The sequence below is a fragment of the Betta splendens genome, chromosome 11 (genome assembly GCF_900634795.4).
Source record: "Betta splendens chromosome 11, fBetSpl5.4, whole genome shotgun sequence".
NCBI lineage: Eukaryota > Metazoa > Chordata > Actinopteri > Anabantiformes > Osphronemidae > Betta > Betta splendens.
Genome location: NC_040891.2, coordinates 11,034,870 through 11,046,369, shown reverse-complemented (window position 1 = coordinate 11,046,369; position 11,500 = coordinate 11,034,870). Strand labels below are relative to the sequence as shown.

Genomic DNA, 11,500 nt, shown 5'->3' with positions numbered 1-11,500 from the left:
ACATTCACACTAAAATGGCTCCTTCTGGTCGCTTTTAAAGCGAAAGATGTCTCACTTGAACCAATAATTGTTTACGCTATGACCTCGTCATGATACTGTGAATAAGACACAGGTATGAAGCTGTGGAAAGACTCAAATGTGACCGTGAAAGAAGAAAACAGTATGTCGATAGTGAAGTCCAGCTGTTTCTGAAGGCATGTGCTTTTTCCTGAGGGATGATGTGTCACTAGATGTGTTACACGGCACAGTGTGTGAGTGTGTGGGAGACTCACTATGCGCCAATTAAAGATGAGGGTCTGTTCCTGATTAAAGCCACGTAAGCGACCAAACTCAGGACGTATTTAAGCTTGGCGCTCGTTATAAAAGCACGAGGGACATGAACGTATCAGTTTCTGCTCATCACAGTCAACCCTTAATACACGCAGTCATCGTCCCAAATGTGTCTTTTCCACAGATAATAACCACTGGTTTTATGCAGTGGAAACGCAGTAGAAGGCTGTTAATTACAGGGTTTGGCGCCGTTCCAGGGTTATGAGATCGGCTCAATCAAGTGAGGAACGCACGCGCCGATAACATGGAGCTCGGTTCGTTTGTGCAACTAAGTCACATTAGTTTCACCTTTTCATAGTGCGGCTGTGGAGTAAAGGTCGAGGTGATGCTGCTCACGTGCCCATGAGCCTGAGTGTGTGTGTCCCTGGAGGCAGCTGTTGTCCCCAGCGCCTGCCGCGCTCCAACACACACACGGCCATGATGTATTTCACTCAGATTGCTCACATGCGGTACCTACTGTATGTTCCTCACCAGCCTCCACTCTTCCTTTGTTTCTATCTATTGTGGCCTCTAAGCTCAATTACACGCATGCAGTTCCTGACTAGACAGACAGATGTTGCCGGGCTTATGCAACCGCACAGAAAGAGAATCAAAAGGTTTCATTTACCAACAAAAGGATCAGATGTGCGACTCACGAGCCAGCGCTGAGGTTCACAGACTGTGTGTGTGTGTGTGTGTGTCTGTGGGGATGTTGGTCATCATTTAGCATTGAGACTGGGGCTGCAGCATCTACAGGCAAGTCTGAGTATAAATTCAAAGCCACATCTGCTCTCAGCTCTGATCAGACCTGCACTCACCTCCACTTTAGCTCATTAGAAATCCTCCGGGGATCACTCTAAACACACATTCGCCACTCTAGCGGCCTCTCCGCTGCCTTGAACACGTCCACCAGATGTCTTTTTCTACAGCTTCGCCCCCCCCCCTTATCCTTCATCTCACCCTTCGCTCCTCTTTAACCCTCGACTTTCTGCCTCACCTCATGTCTGATTTGTTCTCCCTCTAGTTGTCTCCCTGGGGGTCGGACGGACAGATGCGCAGCCACGTCCTCTCCCCACATAAACACGGTTCTGACCTCGTTTCTACAAAGGGGCCGGTGAAAAGACAACAGCTGTACAGTAGAAAGACATTCACGAAAGATGAGGGAGAAATATGTTCTTCTTCTGTAAAACTCAGCAGATGCGCTAACAGCTGCTGGATGCCTCAGATTGCTCATATACTTAATTTTTTGCTGATATTGCACAATTTTCCAAAGCCGTTACAGAGCAAGAGTTGGAAAACCCTCCTAACCGATAAATGATCATCCATGCAGGTTGATTCTGTTCTTGAAATGCCCCCGTGCATTCATCATATAATGAACAGTGACTAAACCTTCATCCTATGTTGTTTCTGCATCATTTCACAGAAAAAACACGATTTACATAAAAACACAGACCTCAATACAATAGGGTAAATATAATAAAACACACATTAAGGAGATTTTTCCTTTTTTCAACAGATTTAGATGCATAATTAATTACGTTCTTATAAAATACAACTTTTCCACTTTGCTTATTTATAACTTTAAACTGTTATTAGAAAGTGACAAATCCTTTTTTAAATCTTACTTTGGTTTCACTCAAAGCGAGTAACAGGCTTCATTTTTCACTGGACGCATCTGCCACACTGAGACCAGTGCAGGTGTTGGTTTGGTGTAAATGTGAGAGGAAAAGTTTCTTCAGCACGCCAAGAGCCAGGAGCAGGAATTAAAACCTCATTAGGAACTGGCACCAGCACTCGCTGTCTTTTGTGTGTGTGTGTATGTGTGCGTGCGTTTGGAACTGCAGGACATAAATGCAACCATGCAGCAACATCCTGGCTTCTACTTAAAGATCACAGACCTTGGACGCTGCCTGTTTATGTCTTTGGCAGCCAGTCAAGGCCAATTCTTAACACTGATAAAACCTCTTAGCATCTTAAACAAACCAAACTCAGCAAATGGTTTCTACATTAAACACAATAATAACATACGAACGGCCAAGAAAATTATAACTATAAATAATTTGACCTATGTATATTACAAGGCATGATAAACAAATGAAACACAGATTACACCCAAACAAAAAGAAAAACCTTGAACTACCAACAATAAAGTGACTTGTGATTAAAGCAGATTTTTCTTGTCTCTTTCATACATCGTCAAAGCAACTTGACATAAGGTGTTAATGCGTAGATCTCAGGTTGAAAACAAAGTGACCTCCTCCTGCTGACCACCTGAGCTACAGGCACCCGACTCAGCGGCCGTCCAGAAAAACTGACTCATCATCACCTGAGTGACGGACAGGCCCGCTAACAACACAGCTGTGCAGATTCCTGGAACTTACAGGTCTATAAAATGTAGTTTTGTGCAACAGCTGGATCAATCTGCTCCGCAGCTACATTCAACAGGGCATGGTGCACATACAGCTGTGTGAGGAGGAGACACCGGAGGAAGGAGCATGCTACTGTACTTAAAGCTGATGAATAATACATGATGCGAGTCAACACACAGGGTCCATGTTTAGAAGGCATTTTTGTACCTGAGCTGCACACTTTAAAGAACCAAATCCAAAAGTCCATAACGTCTACACCGTGCATGACAGAAAAGAACACGGAGTAAATAAAAATAGAAACACAATCTATTACATTTAAATAAATAAACTCCTTTAATTCATTGTTTTCAGCCTTTTCAGCTGTGAAACACTAACGAGACATGATGGACCCGGTACATGTGCTGCTGAGAGTGGATGTTGGCACAAACCTGCTAAATATTTTAGGGAAGAAAAAGTACTGGTGTCTTCCCCACGTAACCGTTCAGCAGCGGAGGGCCCCGACAGCTAGAGGAGGGCTCCAACAGTAAAAAAATAAGCAAGGACGGATTTCAATAGTGCCTGCAACAAGCATCTGAAGGCCCCTCTGTTAGCATTTTCCTCCTTTGTGTGTCATGCTGTAATAATGTAAATGCACTGTACCCACTGACACCTAGAGTAAAGCAATTAATACAAGGCTCACAGGCACAATTCCTCCACCCATTTCGCTCCTTCTTGTTCATAACTAGAAGCTTTCAGCAGTAAAACATCGCTCTTTAATAATTTGTATTCATGTGTCACTGCGAAGGCTACGGGCACTTCTGGCTCTCAGATACGGCTGCTGATCCAACAAACGCACAGAGACGCAAGTGTGACAGTCTAAAATAGAGCGATTAACAAACTAATCAGCAGCAGGACTACGGCAGCGCAGACAGAGAGACGTGAAGATGGTAGGAAAGGTTGAGTGTTTCACATGCATGGATGGATGGAGTGACAGCGGGTCCCTGCACAGAAAGAAAGAACACACCTAACATTGTGTGTCTTTGTGTCTATTGGGGTCAGTTGTGATCAAGAGATACATCTGTATTTTCCACATGTACAGTATATCCAGGGACTCTGGTTGCTTTGGCTGCAGGTTTCATCAGTGGTCCATCCATGCTTGCACCCACATCCTGAGGCCGATCACCGCTTGACAAATGCTCACTGAGCAGCAACAGTTTGGCACCAAGAAGTGGCCCCAAAGCGTGAGAGGACCTGCATCCGCGAATGGCTGAGCAGCAGCAGCAGCAGCAGCAGCGCCGTGAAGGCGAATGTGTCTCCGCCACCTCAGAACAGTTGCAACAACATCTCCGGTCCCCACTCCATCGCCGTCTGAGCCACGGCGAACACGGCGGCGCCCAGCGTGGCGGACAGCCCCCAAACCGCCATCTTCACGAGCCGGTTCCCATTCGCTAACAGCTGGAGTCTGTCCTCGTCGGGCGCCGCTGCTCCCGGACCCGGGTGCCGGGTGGCTACGAGCACAGAGCAAGGAGAAGGGGGTCAGGAAGCGGGGAGCGGAGGGTTCAGGAGGATTTAAAATGCTCACAGCTCAACCACAGGAGGATGAAGCTGCAGTTTGATAGTGGAGGATTAAAAAAAAAGGGAAGTAGGAGGAGGAGGACTGTCAGAATACTAGGAACAGAAACAAGGAGGGGTCACAGCATGACAATGCATTAGGTATATACTTAATATCACTAATAATCATCATTAATGTAAAGTGACTTTAACCACAGTCAGGTTATTACGTGTTCCCTGAGTTGGACCTTTACTTAGGATTCTTTTATTCGTATTTCTCTTTTTAAAAAGGGCCCTACTCACATTCCCACAGTTTTACCTGGATGCTGCCCAGTTCAGCCACAGTCTGACCTGCAGCTATGGAGCAGCTCCACCGGGGTCTGCGGTGGGTCAACGCTTCATGTTGGTGTTTTCTTATCAATACACGTCCCTCAAGGTCAAGAACGAACGGTCACACTGAGGCTTCTGCAACGGGTGCAACCAGTAATAAACACAGAGACAGAGCTGGTCTGCCAGGCCCATTCATTGTCCGGGGTGCTTTACATTGACCCCGTTTGCTTTCCTGCTGCAAATTGAATCTTGATGAAACTACAGGGAATGGTCTGTATCAGTTTTAATATTACTCTCGTTGGCCTGAGGGGAATGTTACAACATATTTTGATTGCTTGTACATCAGACGCCACGAACAGATTTTCACCCAACCTGTGGGAGTAATGCCTCGCTTTGTTCTGTTCTGCATATTTACATTTGCACTTGATTGGTCTGATGGGGGTGCTACAACATTTGTTTACTCGTGATTGATTGGTCCAAAGTGGAGCAGCCTTTGTGGGGGATGACATATTTACTGTTGCCTTGTTTTGGAGATTTGTGTTCACGTATAAAGCACAAACACATGCGCGGAACTGGCTTGATCAAATAGTTCTGCTTGTGGAAAAATGTAAATCTCATGATAAATATTTTTAACCCATTAAAAACCATCCAACAAGAACTCCTGTCCATTCTGCATATTGGCACACAGACACGCCTGCGAGGGTGAAATGTCTGAGTCCTTCCTTGGACTCAGTAATAAGATCACAGCTACTATTTTTACCTTGTCTGGAGGTGGTGGAGCCCTGGGCCCTGCTGAGACGCTGGAGGACGGAGTCGGGCCTCTGGTGAAGGGTGGAGAGCTGAAAGGCCTGAAAGGTGCTGATGGACAGACTGATGAAAAAGAGGAAAAAGACGAGACGGGGTTAAAGAGAGTCACTGATGGAGAACAGTTGGGTCTAAGGTGAAGAATGGAGCGCTGGAATGACAAGATGAGACAGATGGATGGAAGAACTGATGGATAAAGACAGATGAGGCGGAGAGTGAGAGACTGTGTGAGAGAACTGCTTACTCAGTAGCTCTTGAGTACAGGAAGCTATGCATTATGGGACATCAGTAGCTTATAGAATCACTCAGTCAAGGCCTCATGTTAGTGAAGTCACATTCTTCCCTGAACCACGGCCAGTTAACTGAAGGCCACAAAGCAACAGAGAGGCTGATGTCTATGGAAACCATCCATGCATTTTACAGCATCCCCTTCTGGGTAATGAGGGAACTACACACTGTCCACAGCCAATGACCACAGACATTTAATGTAGTAAAGCTTTTTTCTAACTGTGTACACACATTCTGACTTTTCGTCCCCTCACCTCTTGTGAGACTGCAGCGCTGCCTGCTTGGCCAGTAATGATGGAGGACACTGGTTGAACAGGTCCTGGGACCGGCCAATCAGGAGTTCATATGGGAGGTCCTGAGGGATGCGGGAGAGGAGGTGGTGGACCATGGCCATGTCACATTCTGTCTGCTTCACCTCCTTCTCTCTGTGCAACACAATCTGAGAGAAAACAAAAGGTAGAACACTTAACGCCCAGCGGTTCACAGTAGTAAAATATGAATGCGTTTCTACATATGGTACATTAGAAGGACTCCATTGTGCTGGTGAAGCAGAATCGGTGCTCAGGAGGGGGGAATGGGCGCGTCAAGAGTTAATGCCTCATGCTGATCGCTGCACCAAGCCTTGGAGGAAACATGAACTACATTCTGCTTTGTTGTTTCACACACTTCAAACAGCGCTCTCCCTCTGCCCAGCCCCTACACAGCACACACCCTCAGCAGCAAATGAGCGCACGACTGCACACACCAGTAACATGCACAAAATCCTAACAAGGCTTCTTCTCACACACACACACACACACACACACACACACACACACACACACACACACACACACACACACACACACACACACACACACACACACACACACACACACACACACACACGTTCCAGCAGGTAGTGCTTTTATTTTGTAATTCATTTCTCGCTCTCTTTCCTACTCAGTCAAAGATCAGAAAGCTCTGCTGCTCTTTTGCTCTCCAAAGCTGTCTCCAACCTTTTCCCTCCATGTCTCTCTCTCTCCGTCTCATCTGTTCATTAGGAGCTATCTAATTAACTAGTTCACTGACTACACAGTCCCCCGCCTCACTGTGCGACTGCGGCAGCATGTATTCATCAGCGAGGGCTCTGGATTACTGACAAGACAAATGCTTGGCCTTGGGCTCGTCTCACCGTAGCAGCGAGGTAGATGGGCATCAGTGGATGCGAGGCCAGGAAGAAGTCGTAGAGTCGCAGGGTGTGTTTGAAGTCTGACAGGACGTGGCTGTACCAGGTGATGAGCCAGGACAATGCAAAGATGGTACCCACCTCCGCTCTGAAAAAAAAACATTTATCTGTGTTTCTTTTATTTCTCATCTTAAAGACATTATTAATAGCCTACAAGGATAAAGTGGCAGTTACAGTTAGAATAAAAATAAGGCATGTCTGACACCTTCTTAGCCTTGGCCAAATGCTGTTCTTTACCCTCACATGCTGCTCAGAAGCTTTATTTCAGATTTGTGCTTACATAAAGAGGCAGTTATTTTTGAAATTCTCTAAAAAACTCAGAGGTTGTTGATAAATATTGGATAGGAACATTCAGGGGGGAAGTGGGGGAAAGGAGCGCCAAGTAAAAGGATGTCTGTGGCAGCGATGGGTAGGAGGAGGGGTAAACGAGAAGGAGCAAAGGGCGAGGAGCATGCGAGACGGGAGGGACAGGGAGAGAAGATGAAGTGGAATGGAGAGAAAACAAAAGGCACAGGATGAAGGCGCGGGAATGAAAGAGGCAGAGATAAGAAGGAAAGCAAGAGGAAGAGGAAGTGCTCACTAAAAAGAGCGCCCCGGACTTTGAAGTGAGGCGTTGTTTATCCTGCCGTTTTTCTGCGAGTGCACTGTCGTGTTTTTCTGCTTTCTGAGTTCGTGTGAGTTTGTGCCGGAGTCGACAGGTAGATTGCAAATACAGAGCAAAGCATCAATTATGGACAGGCAACAACACACAGGAGGTAAAAGTAGATGCAGGCACACAACACACGTGTAACGTTCCTCGTAGAACAATTCACTAACTGGAATAAATCCACAAACATTGTTTTTTACCTGTAATGGTTTCATCTAAAAATGCTTTTTGTTTGTATTTTTTTTCCTTTCACAATCGGGCATCACATATTATAATTTACATGTGGTGAACACCTTGGTGGGACTTAAAGGCCCCTTAAACAGCTGCTGGCCCATCTGTCACTAGAACCACCCAATGAGAGCGATACTAATGGATTTCCAATTGTAATTTAACCATTAAATCTTTGCTTTGTCTCGCTGTGAAGCTCACATAGGAAAATAACCCTATGCCGCCCTCTAGTGGTTGTTAATGTTACTGCATTGCCTTCAGTTAAAAGCAACTTAAAGTCATTTTGCTCATGTTGTCAACCACAGTAAGTGTCAAAAATGTGGTGAGTGCGACACTTAAGGGAATACGACTGCAGCAACAACAGCACATCTTAGAACCTGTATCAGCTTGTGTCAGGGCCTACCTGATCATAAACTCATGTAGTTCCGCATCTGCTTTCCCCAGTATAGGCATCAGGTAGTTCAGAATGTGTTTGGTGCTGTCCATGGTGGGATCCATGAAATCCCTACAGAAATGACAACAAGCTCTTAGTAAATACTATTAATAATTGAAAAATGAATCAAATGCAGCATTTATGATAAGAAAAACATTAACCTGAGATGATAAATGGACAGTGTGTCCAGCATGGCAATGGCCATTCGCTCCCCGACCACCAGCAGCAGGCTGACGGCCACGTCATGGTAGCCCTGATAGTAGTGGAGCTGAGGGTTGCGTTTCAAAACCTCAAGTATGATGTCAATGAGCCGCTCCTGTAGCATTGCCCTTTCTGAGGCTGGCATACCTGAGAGGGAGGATCAGTCACAATGCACAGTGAGGCCACATGGACCATTATGTGTTTGTATTTTGAACAGTGAGAGAGCAGGTTGTCTTTACTCCACTCATTAATTATTAAACTTTCCATATATTTGTACAACTTAATAAACGGCACCTTGAGCTCTTTAGAGACAAAACAACCTACGACACAGACAAACTCTGACCTTTAGGGAAGCGCTTCATGCACCTCCTGACATCCAGGACCACCTGGTTGTAGTCTTTGTGGTTCTCCCTCACATCTTGGCCTACAAAACAAGAAATGTTAGTATAAATGTTATTAGAATCATTAGTAGTAATAAGAAATATTTTTGATGATAGGACCCACTGACCAGGTTTGCGTGGTAGACTGTACACATTGATGTTCAGTAGCTTGGGCCAGACCTTTCTCCTCAGTTCATCTGTGAGTAGTCCTCCGTTAGTGGTTGCTGCTCGCCTTAGGGTCTCAATGTCTACTGGATCACTGTGTAAAAACAGATGGGAATTGTTTACTATAAGCAATTCAAAGTCCTTTAACACTGCAAAAATAATAATAGGTCATAGGCAGTTTTCATTACAAAGACATAACTTCTTTCTTTTTATTTATTAACCAGGTAAGTTAATTGAGAACCATTTCTCATTTTCAATAACGACCTGGCCACTACAACTACTACTTATTTTCTTGTTTCCAGTATGTATTATATAGATAATTATAATACATATATTATTCCAAAGGTAAAGACTGCACAGGGTTTCCTCTGCCATTTCCCATGTAGTTTCACATACATCCTGATACTTAAGCTTTAATCACCCCCATCATACTATTCCTCTGGGCACATATGAGTAATATTAATCTGTAAAATGAGCTTAGTAGGTAGTGATAAAGGCCATTGTCAGGGAATAATTGCATGCCATATATAGAAAGAAGTATTTGGGGTTGTAAAAACACAGCCTGTGGTGCTAATAGAGTCAATTTATCAAAACAGAAACATGAAAATGATTTATAATAGTCCACTGGTGGTTAAAGAATTTTTGGGGGGAAGCAATTAAGGGATAAGGTGATTGAGTTTACTGGATAAAGCCTAACATCTAACTTAATGTGTTTAATAGTTTTGTACACCATAAATACATTTTATTCATCAGCTATACAGCCAGGTCTTTATGAATGAGAAGCCTTCCTGATCAGTGAATTACTAACTAACAATAAAAACTACTCAGTGAGAAAACTAAATTTATTTTCAAATGGCCCAGAGTAGTTAAAGATGCCATTCAAGGCAGAAACTGCATGCAACCATTGTATTTACCTGAATAAAGCCTGCTGGATCTCAGCAAGCTTCTGCTTCCTCCCACAGGCTGGTGCTGTAAAGGAAAGACAGAAATTAAAAACAATGTTAATGAGCTTTACATATGTGGCCTCTTAGCAAGATCATAGACATTTAAAAAAGATAATTGATTAATTGTTTGGTATTTAAGATGTTGTACACTGAAAATTGGATCCAACCAATGTGTTTCTAATGTCAGTATTTAGTTAGCTATTTAAGTCAGACTTTATTTTGATATTTTTCTGGTCAACACCATTTGCTTACAGTACACAAGAAATATTTTAGGTGTTCCCTCAAAGGGCAAGATGGATGACAATAATTCAACAAATCTACCATAGCTTTGTCCTATTGAGTGGATGTGGCTCAAATTGAAAATTAGATATTGTGATTGGTTTGAATGGTTCAAGGGGTTAAAGATATGTTCACTTTATCCGGATGAATTGATCTTAGTGAGCAGAGCGCTATTTTCCATCTGTTCTGTGCCTGCTTGTCCGCTGCAGTGCTCAGGTTGGTTGAAACACTGCCACGCAAGCGCTACTCGTAGATGAATCTTCACGAATCCCGTATAGACAAGAAAAGACAAAGGCTGGATTCAGGCTGAGAAAGAAGGGGAAACATATGACTGGTGTCTCACAAGGTACTGGCAGCAATAACTGCCTTGTGTTCACTGACATTTTGCCTAATAGCCTGGACTGGTCACATGCTGGAAATAAAAAAAATAACTTTCGATTACTACGTTCTGATGTTTAGTGTACTGTTTCAGTACTCTCAGTATTGTTGGCTGTCACCTACTGTGCATTAGCTAGCGTTAACTGCGTTGACTTACCTCTTGTGACATATCCATTGCTATCCACTACTGGGTTTTGTTTCTTTCTTTTGAGCTTCTTCATTCCCTCTAAATAGTGATTACAGAGTACCAGCGTTCGTTTGCTACCATATGCAAATGAATAAAAACTATTTGAGCCTTAAAACTGATGACAAATACTGACAAGTGCCACGACGGTAGCGCTTCCCACAACTAACAGCTGTTGGACAGCCGAGGAAGCAACCTAGCCCGGCATCATCCTGCTGCATTGCAATTGGTCAGGAGCAACACGTGATCCAGTGTACGAATCCTATTGGCTGGTTTGTTGCCTCGCACCGTAATCTGACTTGAGTGTAGTTTTGTAGTTCTGACTTTTATGCGCCTTTAGAAAAATGTTTGTTTTACTAGACAACAAAACGTTTTGGGAATAATTTGAATTAACATGAGTTAATTTCTGCAAGGGTGCCTTGCTTTATTTCTGATATACAGGGACTTTATCTATTGCAGTTCACCTCATTCCTATTGCAATGTTTGTTTGTTTTGTCAAAATAAATAAATATTGATTAGTTCATATCCATTAAAGACACAACTCTAATTAAACACAATACTTTTGTAGCAAAGTTAAAAATATTGCGGAAGAGCGATTCCGGAAATTCCATTTCGATTAGATAGGGGGATGTCATCAGAGGACGCAAATCTGGCAACCCCACTGGCAAACGCACCTTTAGCGGCTGCGATGAAATGAACCGCCTTCTGCGCCTGCAGCCCCTGACGTGACGCGGGTCGAGGAAACACGCGGCTCCTCATTTAGCGCTGTGGCCAGCAATGCCAGCCACGTAAAAAAACGCTGCG

The 11,500-nt window shown here is 44.0% G+C and overlaps 1 protein-coding gene across 3 annotated transcripts; it reads right to left on the bottom strand.

The window, feature by feature from the left end:
* Nucleotides 1-2,338: 2,338 nt before the first annotated feature.
* Nucleotides 2,339-11,500, bottom strand: zgc:63863 (uncharacterized protein LOC393372 homolog). Of its 3 annotated transcripts, none has more exons than XM_055512817.1 (10): nucleotides 11,371-11,500; nucleotides 9,826-9,880; nucleotides 8,875-9,005; nucleotides 8,710-8,790; nucleotides 8,327-8,513; nucleotides 8,136-8,237; nucleotides 6,805-6,946; nucleotides 5,885-6,069; nucleotides 5,299-5,408; nucleotides 2,339-4,165 (listed from the first exon to the last, which is right to left on the bottom strand). In XM_055512817.1, exons 1-10 carry the CDS (start codon nucleotides 11,453-11,455, stop codon nucleotides 3,981-3,983), a joined length of 1,263 nt encoding a protein of 420 aa, XP_055368792.1. In that variant the 5' UTR covers nucleotides 11,456-11,500; the 3' UTR covers nucleotides 2,339-3,980. The 3 variants fall into 3 exon arrangements, with proteins under 3 accessions (XP_055368792.1, XP_029022349.1, XP_055368793.1); XM_029166516.3 differs by lacking the exon at nucleotides 11,371-11,500 and adding an exon at nucleotides 10,670-10,892; XM_055512818.1 differs by lacking the exon at nucleotides 2,339-4,165 and having other exon boundaries at nucleotides 5,390-5,528.